Raw genomic sequence first — 17,821 nt, forward strand, 5'->3', positions numbered from 1 at the left:
TAATGACTCACAGGAAATCAAAGGCCATTGGCTGTTTACCCTCAGTGCAATGACAACACAAAGAATATACTCGGGATCAATGGGGTGATTTAGCTTAACCTCTTTTTGATTTTCATGGTAACTTTAATTAATTTTTTAAAAAAAGCATTTGCTACACAGATACAGAACTTTTTCATGTGTTGGAGCCACTGGTGGACTTTATTGTGACTCTTCTGTATCTAAATTTACGGAAATATTGCATCTCAATATTTCCTTTCATATACGCCTTCCACACACTGATTGGAATCATATTTGTTTTTAATCAAAGTGACTGGAGGATGATAATAATATTCACTGTCAGAAATAAACGCAATCAAATATAGGAATGACATTTTAATATGGATTTGGCATTGAGCTGGGGTAAGATTGGCACATTTTAAATATCAAGTTGGCGCTGTTAATAATGTTACAATTGGCTTCTTTGACAAATGACAATGAGATTGAATGCATATCAGCATTACTGAGAGATCAAACAGATATGACAAATAAATCCAGTTGGAGTTTTTGAATCCTCGCGAGTGTTTACTATGCACACAGCCTACCTAATGGTTGGCTTTTTAGTCGCAGGTTTCTGACAGGTTTTGTGATTTATATTGAAGAATACAGTTAATTACGTCCATCTGTAGACATCAAATGGACGGGCACATGACAATTAAAAAGAGAAGTGCGTTCTATTTCTGAGAAATCAACTTTTCAAATTTGTCTGAATAAATGCAAAAAAAATTATTTGTGGTTGAATTTGGTAATAGTGAGTAGAAATTTGCAAGAAATTTGCAATTGGTAAATAATCCAGCTTTACTGTTTAAAAGATCAGTTTATTTATGTAACTGATTCTAAATAACTGTGATGTTTTTAATGGACTCTGAAGTAAGAATAGCAAACTTGGGTATACATATGTGGGACTTTTGAAAGTTAAAAAAATGCTGTTGTCCTTCCCTACGTTCAAGCTCATCTCCAACTTTCTCTACTCTGTTCTCTCTTTCTCCCTGTTTTTGTGTGATTTGAGGGAAATGGAGGTGGGAGGCAGTTGAGGGTTATTTGGGTGTTTGCTTTATTTCACTGGGAACTACACTGCTTCCTGACAACAGTCTGAAAACAGGCAAGAATGCCACATGACTCAATGACTCAACCCTGCTGGTTTCCCTTTCTCTCTCGCTCTTGCTCTCACTCGACTACACACACAGGGATACTGCCAGCTTATAAACAGAACTCACATGATGCCAAACAACAAACCGCACGCACTGCATGCCAACCTCTGATAACAGCAAATAAAAGTACATCCATATCTACACCTCATACGATCTGCATTCAGAACATACCACTACACTTGTCTTGCTCTCGCTGCAAACTCCAAAGCTTCCACAGTAAGTATAAGGGCTCTCAGTGGACTGCCCTCTGACAGTAAAACAGTGATGATTGCAAATACAAGGTGGACTGGTGAGGCCTGCGGCATCTATTATAGAGCAAAAGGGCCCCCAGTCTGTCTGTCTGCCTCTCTGACTGGCTGGCTGGTTGGCAGTGTATCAGTACTACTACTGCTGTTGCTGCCACGGCCCCCCACAACAATCGCTGGCTGGGCTCCTGAAGCCAGCTCCTGGACCTCTGCCAGCAGCCTGTTTGCTCTACACCATTAATTTATGTTCACTGGAGACAGTGCAAGGTTGTAGAGAAGCTCTACGGCATAACTGCCCCGTTTGCCTGCCAAGCTCCAGCAAGAGTAAGAGCGGAATGAATGGAAGAGAGGGTGAGGAAATAACCCTGGAGGATGTGAAAGATATAGGCATCTGATTGTACCAAGCTCCATGAGGCTAAATAGCAATCACTCCCACACAATCCCAATGCACCTCCAGACTTAGCGATCGACCAACAAAAAGACTGCGATGTTTTAGGGTAACACCTCCAAATTCTATCATGCATAATGAAATGAAAGATATCATTTTATCCAATAGAGGAGATAAAAATGTTTTTAAAAAATAAATAAAAAAACCCCTGCTCATTATGTACACAGAAATCAAAATGAAACTCCCAGATGAGTTTCTGTTGAGCTCAACCACAAATCTATTAGTCGTTGCCAACAGTTATATCTACAAACTGCATGTGTGCTGTGTTGCAGACCCCGGTCCACTTGTGGCCGGGAGACATAACACAGAAATGCGCCTGTCTAATCGTCAGATTGAGATCATGGCTTATTTTTTCACCGCATGGCTGCCCCTGTGCTTTCAAGAGGAGGAACGCGATCCTTCCATCCTTGCAGTGTGGGCCCTGGTTTTCTATCTCTCTCTTGTTTCCTTCAATCTCTCCTTCTCCCACTGTACTCTATAGGTCCCAACAGCAATACTTCTCTTGCTATACTCACTAACCCCTTTGCCCTCATCTCGTACCCTCTTTAGTTCACCTCATCGCTTCTCCTTTCCTCTCATCTCGTCTCGTCCCCCTTTTTCAAAGTTTCCGCTCAAGCTTTAAGCCAGGTCCTAGAGGGCAGGAATTTGGCCTGGTTTTTCAGCCCAGGCTGCTGGCTTTGTTGTGGTAACTGCCTGCTCAGGGGCACCCAGCTCTGTTCTGCTCTCCTTTCTAGCTTGCATGATGTCAACACACAGCCACGCTCACTACTTGCTCTCAAGAAATCTTTAAAACATGTTCTTGCAATGACTACAGCCGAGCCAAAGGATCATCCTACAGAGGGATTTGTTCCTATTAAAACTTTATTGGTATACATTTTCCAACCTTTGGTGGATTTTTAAAAAAATAATTCTTAGTAATGACTCTCCTGTTCCATTTTGTGCTATGATGTTGCTTGTTAAATTGTGAAATGACTGGTGTTTTGCCTTTGCACGGTACTTTTCAAACCTATGAAGAGATCATTAGAGGTTTGCTGGGTTGGTCATAGCAGTCGATCCAGTCACTTTGCCTGCATGAGACAGCTCAATATTCGCACCACGCGTTATTGTTGCCAGTCACAAAGTCATGGCAACGTGAATCTCTGAATAAACATCGGCACTGGTTTAGTAACACGCAGTGTGCACATGCTACAAAGGAAGCAGTCGTTTTCTGGGGCTGAAACATGACATTTTTTTAGAAACTATGAGCAACTGATTTAAAAAGTAATTTGTAATCAATTAAAAATACATTGTATCAAAGTACATTTCAGACGAATGTATACTACAGGAATACAGAGTGTTGGAAACCATCCCATAGAAATGTCAGGAAAACAGGGGCTGGTGTCAAGACAGTAAAGCACTTACAACTAAGAGCTTGTTGGAAAAAGTACTTAATATTAACATACAGAGTCGCTCTACGTTTACCCTCTTACTCTATTATGTTCCTTACACTTTGTTTAACTTCCTAAGTCAAAGTAAAGTGGGGCTGATCTTCAATTGAAATAGAAACAGATTCATTTGGTAAGATGGACAGATTGAGCTACAGAAAAAAAGGGGGGGGGGTGTTCGCTCTTCAAATAGAAGCTTCTGAGAGTTTCCACTTGACGGATCTCCCTTTCACTGTGAATTAACTTAATGAGAATAAGTATTCAAATACACATCCAGCACCTCCTTTAGCTCTATCCCTCTCTCTTTCTACTCTCTCCCTCTGTTTCTTTAAGACTCCACATTCTCAAGAGAAAGGCCAGTGCGTTCTAATAGTAAGCCTCAGGACACAACAACGAGAGCACAACCACTTACAGAGGACAAACAAGAAACCCCCAGGGCCCACTGTGGAATGTCAAGCCAATTTGGAAGATATCATAGGACATTTGTAATGTCAATTTTTGTTTTCAGGTCAAGAATCAAAGGCAAACACGGTCGGTAACATTTGTCCATTACATTGCAGTCAGAAACAACCCCTCCCCTACCAAAAAACAGCTGCGGGGGACACTTCCTGTTTGCTAATGATGCTAAATGTGTTCAAGTCAACCATGTCAAATTTTCTCCCCCTCCAAATGGACAGCTGGGGTGGAAAGAAACATTTTATCTCTTTTCCTTCTCTGCCTCCCTTTTTCTCTACCCTCTGCCAGTAAAAGAAGGTCCATGGCAGGAAGACACTTCAGATCACATCTCTGTCAGTGAGCCGGACGAACATAGCCGCTAGTAAGCATAGGTGCATTCATCTGAGATCACAAGTACTTCCAGGGAACAAAGTCAGCCAAGCCCTGATCAGTCACCACCCTGCCCCTACCTGTTGTGTCTGTTCTCTTTTACTGACTACAATTTTTGCCTTTCAGAAATGAAAGTCTTCTGAGCTCCCCTTTCATCTAGGAGTGTATGAGTCAAGGAGATATCTCCTGTCATTGCTCAACACCCAGGGGCGGCTGGCTGCATGGGGCTGTGTGGACTGACAAATGCCCTCAGGATCTTTCACTTTCTTAATGTTTCTCAAAGGAGGGTCGGCATGTGACAGGAGTTAAAATGCCTTTATGAAGTGCTGCCAAGAGGAGAAGAGAAGAGAAGAGAAGAGAAGAGAAGAGAAGAGAAGAGAAGAGAAGAGAAGAGAAGAGAAGAGAAGAGAAGAGAAGAGAAGAGAAGAGAAGAGAAGAGAAGAGGCTTGTGTTGCTTTTAGTCTGGTCAATAGCAGCCAATCTTTAGGTGCATTCTTCCATCCCATTTTCTCCCTGCTTGTAGTGCTCTTAGGCTCAATCCTGCCCGCAGGCCGAGGTGACCTTTGCCCTGGCTGGCCTGCCTAGCTACAGCCCTCTCGTTTGTTAGCCGCTTTATCCACTGACAAAGCAGGCAGGAAGTTGGCAGCCACCCAGCAGCCCCATGGGAGGATGACCATCAGCTAGCTCAGCTTACTGCTTATTACAGGATGCTGGGGAGCATGTGTGTCTGTGTGTGTGTTGGCATATGTGTTTGTCCTTATGCTTATGTCTTATGCATTTATTGCATGTTTGCATGCGTGCATGTTTAGAAATGTGCATATGCAGACATGTTTAACTGAAGGTTTTTGTGCAGGAAATTCTTCCATAGAATAGGTCATGTCTCCAAGTTAACCAGATCAGCTATACATGTTTGCAACAATCAGGCAACCTTCCAGTCGCTGGACTCAGGGGACCCCAGCACACTTTCTCTCTCCCTCTCTCCACTCTTTCTTTCCTCACCCTCCTCCTCTCTGCAGCCTGCTCATCAGAGCGCTCAGAACAGCTCACTAAAACATTATATCATAAGACACTCTAGTTTCACTCTCGCCACTCCATAAAAGTCAGGTAATTCATACTTCATTTATATACCTTCCCATTAATAAAGCTGATGAACTTTTACTCCTTAAATCTAATGGGCCATTTTAGCACGACTGCCAGCGCTTGCCGTTTTCTCTTTCCTTTTCCGTCTGCCTCTTCTCTCCCTTCTATTCTATTAGTACTTTGAAGAAGGATAATCCGCAGGCACTCAGGCACTGCACACGTACAGTGGTATGTGGCTGAGGATGCAAAGAGAAGGCTTAGGAAATTTTGAGACTTTTCACTGACCTCTGTCACAGACAAGCAGTGACACATACCATCCATGCGGTTGTTTTGTTTTTTTCTTTTCACTGTTTTCCCCTACCTCTCTCTATCTGGGCACAACAGAAGGTCACTGACCTGCAGGCCTGATGCAAGGCATCATGGCTCCTCAGCTCTGAGGCTGTTGACAAGCGACTGTGTTCTTTTCAACAACTCGTTGAACCCCCCTCCCAACCCCACCTCCCTTCTCAGGAATGTAACACAACCGCTCACTGAGGTAACCCAAGCCCCTCCCCTCTCCCATCCTTCATTTGCGGAAAGAGAGAGAGAGAGACAGAGACAGAGAGTGAGACCGAGACCAACTGGGGGTGTTAGACAGCTGTCCCCCATCTCCCCATCTAACTCTTGCTCACTCTCTATTTCTCTTCCTCTCTTTAGATTTGCTTCTAGCCCACTGCCTGTGGAATAATTAATGATGCAATTGAGCTGAGGAGAGGACTCTGACCAGCAGGGGCCATTCCTGAATGCCCGGGTAGCCGTTTTATGGAGGACCGGAAAATAGAAACAGAGAAAGACATGAAGAGACAGATAGGCAGAGGAAGAGAAGGATATAAAACAGTCCAACAGCGAGAGGAAGAGATTGTTAATAGTCTGTTCCTCAACGGTCTTCTTCCCTGTTTTCGTCCCCTCTAGTCTAATCCTACATCCCCATCCCCCTCTTCTCTCTTCCATCCTCATGGCGGGATTGGGGGGCCTGACCTGTCTGGTGATTGATGGTAATGTCTCAGGAAGTCATTTTCCCCGACAGCACCCCGCCGCCTTTCAACAGGCCTGGTGCAGAGGTGAGCCCATCACATAGACGCTGTTAACTCTTTCCTCACTCACTGGCCCAATCTTTCATACTGATCTACTTCACACCCTCATCTCTGCACCACCTTCTACCAACCCCAACCCAAAGACTTCAAGTTCTAAGACCATGGCAAGGATGAGAATGGGATCAGTGAAAACAAGTCATCTTGACATAAAAGCCACACAGGCCATCTTGAAGTGGATCTGCCAGGCAGCCCCTAATTCAGGTTGCTGGGGATAGATCCCCACGATTCCATTACTGTCAGTGCTTACCACCTCCATTATGGCAATTAGGACATGGCTCTAACACTAGGAATGCTTTGCTATCTTCTGGAATTGCAAACATCTGCCATGTCTCCGCTCCATGTGTCGGAGTGGAGTTGTCGTTTCTTAAACACACATCTTTTTACAGTCACACTCTCCCCTCTTTTTTCCCTCTTGTTTCTTCAACACTGCTCTCCACATTTATTTTCTTAATTCGACTCAAACTGTGCCTTAAAGAGATCCTTCTCTGTTTGAGTCCAAATAACCTAAAATGATCCGTGAAGAGACTTGCGGTTCCTGATTTCAATAGGCTTCATTAGTTTTTAATATCTAGCCAAGAAAAGGAGGGGAAAATGGCATGGAGATAATCAATGGAAAGGGGCTGGTACCCTATTAATCTCCCCCAAAGGATTGTGGGTTAATACACGCTCTTGCATAGGCAAACATGGCTGTGTGGTGAACACATCTGTCTGCCTGGATGGGTTACTTAATGAAACAGCCAGCGTTTGGCTGCTGAGATGGATGTCATTCCCTCAGTGAAAAATGAGTTCTCTCTCCTACTATGCTGAGGCAGAGCCACACATGATAGGACTCCATTCAATTCACTAGAGACCTAACTGTGCCCCTGTGTGAGAGCAGCTTGTCGGGCTGGACAGGCAACGCATGGGCACTCGAGCAAGTCTTCATGGAGATCATATCAGGGAATCCTAATGTGAACAAGACTCAGAGTGATCTGGGAATGAGAGAAGTCACGGAAAGACTAGATGAATGGTATTACAGTAGGAAGATAAAGAAGAACAAGAAAGAGGGGAGATGAAGGTTGAACCACCTGGGCTAGATAAGCAGGCTCAATGTGTGTGTGTATTCTAGATTGTAAGTATGCCTGTGTGCATGCATCTGCCAGTATACGAGTGCATGTCTGTTTGTGCATGTATCAGTGCGCATTCTGACAGTGTTGGAGGTGACCCCTGGTCAGGGAGTCCTGTAACAGGAGCTCACCTCCGGTTCTCCGAGCTCTCCTCTCAGTGTGCTAAACAGCCACCTGAAGACAGGATTAGCTATTGTGACCCAGCCCCAGAGGTAACTGAGATACACCTCCGGGGACAGACATGAAACGCACACTGTCACGTGTTGCAGAGACGCAGCCAGGTGGGTAGAGACTGACACAGACGAAAACAGCCGTTTAAAAAAAAAAGCTGTAAAAGGGAGACAAGATAGGACAGGTGGTGGGAGGGATTGTAGATGCAAACAGGACGCTTATAAGAGGATGATTGCAAGCAGGATACAGTGTAACGTAAAGCAAGTTAGGGTGAAGGTGTCAGTGGTGTTTGCTGTTGTGTAAAGACAACAAAGCTTCAGAGCATAAGAGGATTGGGCAGCCTAACTTACTGCCTTCGGGTAGCTGAGATTTGTGCCTCTGTGGAAATTGATGCCTGTCAGCCTATCTATGACTCAACTCTGACAATATACATGCATGTGTGTTTCTGTGTGCATGTAAAAGTGTGCATGCTGTGCTATGACAAATGAGCGGTGCCTAATTTGTGACTGATTATGCAGGCTGCGGGTGCCCTAAACCTCTTTGAACTTGTAATTGCCCCTGGTTTCAGTAATGAACATTAAGGAGGATTCAGAAATGTGTGGCTAATTACACATTTGCCCCCTCCACACACGCACACACACTTGCACTTTTTTACATTTCTTCATCCTATTGCTGGAGAAGAAAGAGGAAAAGGAGGAGTTGGAGAAGGAGCATGAGAGCCAAGGAGGAGGTGCTGGTTTGGGAGGCATATACTCCTGTTGTTACCCTCTTTATCTAAATAATTGTACAAGCGGGTTTATTGGCTTTAGAGAGGTGCTTTGTGTGTCAGTTGGTGCAGCCCTGGGGATGTAGGGGACTGGCTTTCCCCAAGATCAATATTAAGAGAGATTCACATCTGGAGCCAAGGCCTGTTCTGCTTAGATTTGGATTTATATATTTGGGGGGTTTTTTTCCTATGTGATTTTTCATTGGTTCTCTTCTTCCTCTATCCATCTGCTTTTTCTTATCAGTGTGTGATAAAGCCTACTTTTGATAGAGAGACTGTTATCTATCACACATGCTCATTTGCTCAGCCTTACATGATCTTGGAGGGACTTGGCTACAGAGAAATCCAGAGTTCTGGAGTGAACTACATCTGCTCTGTGTGGAGAGCAGACACAACACATGGCTCGGTATAAGCGCTGAGCAGAAATGCTTGAGCAATGAAGCATTCTGGGTAAATGGTTGCAGTGCAGGGAAGGTCTACTGTGGCTAGTGGAGGGGGAAGAGTCGGGGAAAGGAGCAACAAATTGACCTGCTCAGCCTGGGTCTTTGATGTGGACTGAGCTCTCTCTTAAAAAAAAAAAAACAGTCCATATGTTCAGAGAGGGAATAGCGATAGGATATCAATGGGGGAAAATGAAAAGGTGAGGAAGTGGGGGGAAGAGGTGAGAACAAGAGGCATGGCTCCCAGTTATAAGGACCCCACTGTGCAGGAATCCCACTGCCTACCCCTGGACTAAGAGCCGGGCAAAACAAAAGCATGCATTTGAGAAGAGTTGGACGGGAGGGGAGAAAAATCACACAAAATGGCAGGAGTGGGATTTGGTGCAGCTAGGCTCCCATGACAAACCAAACAGTGAAACTCATAGTCTGTTTTTGATTTATACTCCGTGCCTCCATCCATCTCTCTTTCCTTGCCTCCCTCCCATTTTTTAGCCCGGCTTGCCATTTCCATGCCTGTGCTGCTCCTTTTCCCTTTTGCATTTTCTCCTCTTGGTGTGAGATGAATATCAAAGCAATAGTGGGGCAGCTTGGAGGCCTGCAGCAGAATCTCATTGGCCTCCATGGTCCCCAGCAAGCAGCCGCCACTGCTCTAACAGCTCTTGCCACAACCCTGCAATCAACCGCGGGGGCAATGAGACCAGCCTCCCGGGTGGATATTCTGAAAGGGTAAGGGGTAATTTTAAGGGAACTAGTTTTCAGACGTCAAACCAAAATCCTCTTATATATTTTGTTTTGAATAAGATAACCCGAAAAGTGTCAAAGGGAGGAAAATCCTACACAATCAGCTCCGACCATCTTAATAACCTTGTTTTTTAACCAGGGGCATGTTCACTATCGCAGACGCTGGGCTCCCTCACTGCATATGATGTCATTCTGTCCCATGTCCCGCTGAGCTGGCTCAGCCAGGTCCTAGCTTGGATCAGTGTTATTACTACATAAGAAATGGACAGCAGTGCTGAAGGCAGGGAAACGTTACTGAACTGGGGTCAATTCTCAGTGGAGCACACAGACGTAAAGAAGCATCCTCCTTTCTCTGCACGTGTGTTCTTGGAAGTCTCTCAACTGTTGTGAGCTGTAAGTTTATAAATCTGAGCAGCCTTGACAGGCTGAGTTCTGTTTGTAGTCTGCTGTGGTCAGGGCATGTGCAGTCACCTCCACAGGGGCCAGTCAAAGTCATGCTGTGCTGGAGCTCTTCGCCCGGGACACCTTATTTAAAACCATTATTTAAAGAAATGCATATAATATCACCTTTCGTGAAACGTGTTATTATTACTATTATTATTTTATTTTTGCTGGAGGATAATTTGTAGGTTGCTCTCTCTTTTTTCTTTTGCAAACACCGTGGAATTTCACGCAACTTAATCACCTCCATGCAGTGGGAATGTACCGTAAACAGTCCCTCAGCGAAAGCACTCATTTCTGCTACTTCATTAAACAACCTGCATTAAGATGCAAGCAGCAGGAGTGAAAATTAACTGGAAGGGATGGAAATGAGAGGAAAAACGGAGGAGGAGAAGTGGTGTGTTTGTGCAGGTATCCCAGCGTTAAAAGATACACAATATAATATGATGCTCATTTTGAGAATAAGCAAGCTATGGGATTAAGAGGGGGGGAAAAAACTACAAAAAAACATGCCAACAATTTTTTTCAGCGTATAGTGAACGCGAGGCTAATGTGCCACGCTTTATATGTCAGTAGATTCCAAGTGGGGTTAGTTGGCTTTGAAGTGGAACTGTGACAGATCTGGATTAGAGGGCAAAGTGTAAAGGTCTGATGTTGGAGCATGAAACGAATTAGGGTTTATTACATTCTAATACAGCACTAAATCTCTAGAAACACCTACCATTTATGCCAAAGCACTGTAAACAAAGCTTTTGTCAGTCATAAGAGCTGTGACACACTAGCATTTGAAAACAATGCCATAGTTGCTCTGCAATGAAAACAAAAACTTGATTTATTTTACTCATTTACTCATTCTGTTTTCTTCTTTGCAGATTAACATTCTTGAGTAAAATAAGCCTAATTTCTCTGTGAGGGTCTGCCACTGCTGCGTTAGGCCCTCTGTGGTGTACTGGCTGGGGAAGAACAGATGGCAGACTGAGGTGGCTTGTGTCTGTTTTCCAGGGTCGCTGAGCAGCCAGCATTAGAACACAGAGGCTAGACAATAGCTAGGCACCAAACCTCGAACCCCCCACCCCCACCCCCCCCAAAGGTCTCTTCCACACTCATTATCAATGACTTTCAATTACCCCTGTGCCAAACATCACCAAACTATCCTGTCATATTGTCACTAACATCTGTTTTGCAAACACACAGGGAGCAGTGGGTCTTGTCACAAAAGTAACCATGTGATGACTCTTTTTCCTGCGTTTTCCACTGATGATCACACATTCGGGCAGTGGCAGTGAACCAAATTGTCGCCCGGGTTGCTACGGGTGACTGGAGGACTGACTTTTGAGCTCCTGAGGCAAACAAGCACATGACAGATTAGTGTGTGGGCCTCCTCCAGGCGTCCACCTCTGTGACCCTTAGGAGTCCCCTCCTTACACCCCCTGCTCTTACCCCTAAAGCCAACCCCTGCCTCTCCTTTGTTCATCCAAACTATCAACAACCTAGAGAGATGGACAAGCAAACAGATTTTTATGTTTTGCAGTCAACAAAAAGAGGCTAAAGTTACTTTGAATAATATTTTCAACGTAAAACTTTTTTGTCTGATCTATTATCAAACACAATTATTTTTATTTTATTGAACCGCTCAGTTAAATGAAATTATAGGTAAGTCGACTATTTGTTTATTGAAAAAAAAGTACTGTGCCATGTGTATGGGAAAGAAAAAGTAGGCACCAACAAATATGGCAGTTCGATGTAAAAGGAGGAAGGGCTATTTCAAACTGTTTGCAGATGTGTGTCTGCACCAGCTAAATGCTGCTTGTACTGGAACAACACACAAGGATTAGAAGGACTAGAGGAGCTTAAACAAAACTGGGGATACTACAGGGCTGACTGTTTAGTCTACTCAAACAACATGTCCTCTCTTTTTGAGGAATGGACTTGTACACTTGTTTATCGTATGGAACAAACATCCGTTGCCAGGTTTGGCCGTGCCTGCATCCATGTCTTGTGAATGACCCTAGCCGACTCTTTTATGTGCGTCTATAAAGGGTGGCAGAGAGAGCAGCTCCCATAGGAGGGCTCGACCTGACGATGACACCCTGTCGTCATGGAGACTAATGCTATGTTGGGCTTGGATCGGGAGTGTGCGCATGTGTGGGTGGGGCAGGGGGGATAGCTACTGTCACTAGTGTACCTAATGATGTTTTCAGCACAATGCTCTTAACTCTAAGACGCTCCTCGCTCTGGTGAACACCTGTGTTATCTGCACTGGTATCTTTACTGTTCTCGTAGGTACATTTCACTTTTCAGTCAAAACATAGCTCATTAGTCAATACTTGTACTGGTGTTACATTTAGGATGATAAAAGCCAATTATACTAATAGCTACATTTAAATACCATCTACCCATACATAAACATTTCAGAGCTGAACATTTAGTTCTACTTCACAGTCCAAGGACTCTCTAAATGACTAAAGGATATATCACTTCCCTTTCAAGGAGCCCAGGGGACCAATACACCTGGCTTAGCAGCTTAACAGCATTTCCCAAAACACCCAGGCCAAAGGGTGGCCCAGCACAGAACTTGAGACGCTTGATGCTCTAGTTGGCTACCTACTTGCTCGTCTGACTGACCGCTCTCCCTCTCTCCTACGATCCCTCACTCCCTTGTTTGAGTGCACACACTTAAGGAAAACTTTCAATTTGGCCCCGATTGCTCCTGAGGTTCCTTATTTATTTTCATAGGTGTTGGAGACTTTACACTAGTCAAAAAGACAAGGCCAGAGCCCAGAGAGGTATCTTTGCATCTGAGTGCTTCCTGTTTTCATTGCTAGGCCAACCCTTGTCTTTACAGGGGTTAGTAAGGGTTAGCGGGGGGTTAGCAGGGGTTGAGAAAGAAGGAAGACCAGGGGCGCCAAGGGGCTAATTGTAAAATTTAAAGTTTGCTTTTGCTGAGCACAAAAGGGCATTACCATTGCAAAGGTAGGAAAAAACTCCCATCACTGCAATTTTACAAATCTGACACGTTCTCTGAAATCTTTCTCTAGCTACTTATCTGACTCTCTCTTCCTATCCTGAATTCTGTGGTCCATGCTTCTGAAGTGCAGCAGAACATTTTACCCCTAACAGTGAAGTTTACCTTTCTGATAACATAATCTCCCTGTAGTATTGAAAAGCTTATACCAACAGTCTGGGATTTCCCTTCCCCTAATGTGGCTGGAAGACATCCAGAACCTCATGGTGAGGGAGGGGGGGGTATTAGAGAAAAAGAGTGGGAGGGAAGATAGAAGAAGGGAGTGGAGAGACAGTCTGACCCTCTTCTGCCAGCTAACACCAGCTGATCTGTTCAACACTCTGCCAATTGCATATGGAGCATTTAAGGTTGCCAGCTCTGCAGTCAATACGCATATGGCCTCGACATAAAAGAGATCAGGGTTATCGCCGCCTTCTCTGATTGTGCAATTGTGAAGAACTGTCTCTGAGATCAATATGGTGCAAAAACTGTACTTTCCCCTTGCCTGGGAAATTGGCATACTGAGATTAGCGGTAAATATGACTTCAAGTGAGGTTACTTGCTATATATGACCGTCATGAAGGAAACAATCTTGTGAGTTCTCCCATGAGAGTGTGAGGTCAGAGTAAAGCAAGGGAGGGTGGGAGGGGAGAGGCAAAGGGCAATTTTGTTATACTGAATCTAAAAGCCAACAGTTGTTACTACTGGCCTGTGTTGTTTTTTTGTGTTTGAAGGGGGTCCTGTCCTTTTGAGCTTTTCAGAAGATGTGACAATGGCTGGATGTTGAGAACATATGTAGAGAGACCCCTGCGGCTCATGGAAGAGGAGCTCCATGCTGGCCCCTCAGTTTGAGAAAATACAAGCCCGCTCCTTTCACTCCTCACCCCTCAGTTAATGAATGCGTGAATGGCAGAATGCCGCTATAGGCCATTCAGGGGCCAAAGTCCCCAAGAATTCACCTTTGCACAAATGCATCCAGCTATGGCAAATACATTTGCTTAACAAATTAAAAGAAAGAAGAATGGTTAATGGGTGTGAGTGTGTGTGTTTGTGTGTGTGTATGTGTGTGTGAGCAAGAGAAAAAGAGCGAGAGAGTTTATGGGTGGGAGAAGTGGATGGTGAGAAGAGAAGGGGGATAATTCAATTAGCCGTCTTCCTCAGCAGAGAAATGAAGGCAGGTTAAAAGGGAGGGATTATTATTTGTACAAGACTGGCCAAGGCTTTGCACAAAAGAAACAAATAAAGATTGGATAACATCTACAAGCAGGGTTTGTGATAAAGGGGTGAGAGGGAAAGGGGAAAAAAGAGGGTCTGAATTAACCAGCGTTCTGAAAAAATGTGCCCCTCCTTTGCTCACCGCTATTTCAATTCAAATTTAAAACAATTCTAAAGATAATTGGCAGGGACTCTTCCAAAAGGTCTGTGCAGAAGCTGTATGGGGCTTTCATCAGGAAAAATGACCAATCTTGAGAGAATTTCTAGCCTTACCATAAAGCCTGTGTATATAATTTGTTATTTTGTTGTGTTTTAATGACACACAAAAAAACAGGTAATCTTAACAGTATTTGAACATTTTTCTTTCAACTAACAGTTAGTGGTACTCAAAAGTTTAATGTCTGATTGAAGCCTGGTCTGTAGCATTTGGTGAGAGGTCTCCAGTCAGAGAGCGATGGGAGCCGCGAACAGCTGTGAAGTCATTTTGATAATGATGAGAATAATAAGCGTGCAGACTGGCGTGGTGGAGCCGCTAAGGCCTGCGAGGCTCAGGGCTTTGCTGTTGCAGCTTCACTGCTCCTGAATAGATAAAAGTGATTAAAGCACTCCTGATTATCCCTGACCAATATGTAATGGATTTACAGCCCTTTCAATTAGGCTGTATTTGCTGGCTGCTTATTACTTGGGCTTTTGGTTAGGTAATCAGGGTACGGGGCTTTGAGCTGGGAGTGGGCACTGTGGTGGTGGTGGGGGCTACAGAGTGCACAAAGGGCACATGACCCTCTTAAATGTGCGGATGTTCTAAAAGACTCTAAACTAAGGCTCCTTTACTTTCACATTCTCTCTCTCATTTCTTTTTTTTATTTTCCCCATCCCCCTAAACTGTCCGTCCATCCATCCCTGGAACGGGGAACCGCAGCCTCAAGCAGCTTATGTGTCCCGGCGTCGCCACCTCCTTCTGAAATCTGACCTGTGTTGCAAAATCAATACAGCCTGATGTTCTGATAATGTCCTGACATTAGAAAGGGAGAGGGGACATGTGGACCACCCCGTTTCACTAAGAAACATACTCACGGGAAAATAACGGTTGTGATTTTACAGTTTACATTTAAATTACTGTGACATTTAGACATATGATCCAAGACTCTGATCAGTCATTGTCAGAGATTTCTGACAGAATTGTACGGTAAACACTTTCCTATGGAGCTATGGAGAAGAAATAAACTAACACATGTCAATTTTATCGAGAGATAAGTAGATTAAGGTTCCCTTATTCCACAGAAAGACTGATTATGTAAAGAGGCCTTCAATTCCACATCCTACTTCTTTACACAGCTACACAGTCACAGTCGTTCTCTTTTATTCCCCAGTTGTTTTTTTATCATGCTGCTTGTTCAGGCCAGAGCTGCAGTGCATCTCGTACTAGAATAAATGTCTTGGATTGCTGGGTCTTTTCTTTCTTTCTTTCTTTCTTTTTTTTTTTTACAGAAAGTGTGCTGAGCAGAGTAAACAGCCCAAACTGATTAGATTGACCTGGTCACTGTGTCCCTTTGACAGGTGGCTGACAAGTGAGCATCGCAGCAGCACCATCACTCTCTCCCCACTGCCTCAGTAGCTACTGTGTGACAGGTGCGTGTGAGTATGTGTCTTGAATGTGAGTGTCTCTAAATGTTTATTTGGTTTGTTGTGTGTTTTTTTTTTTTTAAATAATATAGACATATCTCCAAATTATAATGGTTGTGCTTACCGTGAGATGCTGGAACAGCCACGCCCTCATGATGTTTGTGGCCACCTTAGGGAAAATGCCACGCTTTTTCTGCCTCTTCTTATCCTTGTCTGGATCATCGTCATCCCCTGTGCCAGGCGATGCAACGCTGTTGTCTAAGCCATCTCCTGGACAGAAACCAAACCCAGGGTTAAATAACATCCCCGACCACACCACAGGCTCAGAATACAATAGCAAAAAAAATGGAACAGAGGTATACAGTCAAAGCTGAGTTTAAGGCTCATGAAAGATGGATAAACGGACAAATACCACAGATAACTTTGAAAGAACTGGAAAGTGCTGCACTAAGGCCAAACGAATTTCCACAGCAAAGCCAGTGTTGTGTAGTGAATATATGGAGGTAGGGGGATTTAGATGGCCTTAGACGAAGGGCTGTACAGAGACTGAGAGGTTTACATGGAAGCCTCGCAGAGCTGCTCTATACCCCAGAGCACGGGAGGGGAATAGGGGTTAATGACTCTAATGTTATGGTTGGACGCTGAAACACTGGGTTCCTCATTCCATTTTTACAGTAGGAGGAGATGGAAAGAAAAAAAATGGACACAGAGCCTTCAAGTACAGAAGAGACATGGACTCATGTCATTAATTCAATTAAATTTGCATGCTTGACATAATGTAGAGCATTTTTTCCCATCTTTTGATGAGGGCCAAAGGGGACAGGATGGAGTTATGCAGATATGTACTGTAACACACAGAAATTCATCAATTTAGGACATCCAGTTAAAGTGCGTGGAAGTAAATGTTATTTGGGGTGGTTCATTGTTGCACTTCGATGCACATAATGGACTCTTCATCGGCTTCCCGAAACCCTGAACAACCCCACCCCCAAGCTTCCGCCACGAGATTAGCATGACCGGCCAGCGGCGGCTTTGCCTGCATTAATGTCCATCAGCGTTTGATTTCACAAGGGAAGCGTGCACATACCCGGGCACGATTTCTCCTTTAAATTGAAGTTTCCATCTTTGTCCCTTGCCTTTTCCTTGTTCGTCTTCCTCGGCATTAATTGTGCATTAGCAAAAATGATTTACTTTTAACAGTCATAGTTATTTTTTCTTGCCCCCGGGCACAAATGCCTTGAAAGCCTTCCTTGAGGGCATCTAAATTATGTATCTGAAAAACTCCTCCACTAAGGAAGAGAAGGACCCTGACATTCTCAAAATTCAGACTCATATGTCCTCCTGTTTTTGGAGAGGCATCAATCACAGCCACCTATACAAGCCTTAATCTCGCATAAATATTTGAACTAATAACATTAAAAAGGGGGAAAGAAAAAGGATCCGACTAGTGGCGTAATCTAATGCAAAATAAATGAAGAATACAAGGACAGCGGGGGCCCGCACTAACTACTTTTCCCAGTTTTTTTTCTTCCCCTTGTTTTTGCCTCTCTTTTTCTTCTCTGTCTTGCACAGTGTTTTCCTTCCAGATCATTAGTGGAGAGCCACACGAAAGAGGAAAACAGAGAAGTGCCGACTTTGCGCTCCCTGTGTGAAGTTAAAGAAGCAACAGTCCTTCTGAAGGACACATGGGAATGGGGACACAGGCTAGGGGTGTTGTAATTGTAGAATGGGCATTCATTAGTGGCAAATGCCATAAATCCCAGACTAAGTACGAATCCTTGTTCAGGAAAGCTTAAAACAATAAACTTTGGTCTGGCCATAGCCCTACCCTGACTGTGAGGGGCTTCCTGAGAAATGTGACCCAGACGGAAGCTAAGTCTAACTCCCTGAGTTTGCTTCCAAACTTCAATAAAAACACAACTAGTGAGCTGTGAATTTTAACCAACTCCCTTTTGTTTCACTGCTTTTGAGC

At 44.1% G+C, this 17,821-nt stretch overlaps 1 protein-coding gene across 9 annotated transcripts in view; it reads right to left on the bottom strand.

The window, feature by feature from the left end:
* meis2a (Meis homeobox 2a) overlaps positions 1 to 17,821 on the bottom strand; it is a 185,344-nt gene that overhangs the window by 30,233 nt on the left and 137,290 nt on the right. For 8 of the 9 annotated variants that reach the window (XM_086275632.1, XM_086275636.1, XM_086275633.1 and 5 more), the window contains one exon: positions 15,974 to 16,119. In XM_086275632.1, coding sequence (XP_086131758.1) covers positions 15,974 to 16,119 — 146 coding nt within the window. The remainder of the gene's footprint in view (positions 1 to 15,973; positions 16,120 to 17,821) is intronic. The other variant, XM_086275634.1, reaches the window with a different exon arrangement.

The sequence above is a fragment of the Aulonocara sp. 'chitande type north' Nkhata Bay genome, linkage group LG19, assembly GCF_057382095.1.
Source record: "Aulonocara sp. 'chitande type north' Nkhata Bay isolate Kocher_YH1m ecotype deep benthic linkage group LG19, A_spYH_male_GT1.1, whole genome shotgun sequence".
Classification (NCBI taxonomy): Eukaryota; Metazoa; Chordata; class Actinopteri; order Cichliformes; family Cichlidae; genus Aulonocara; species Aulonocara sp. 'chitande type north' Nkhata Bay.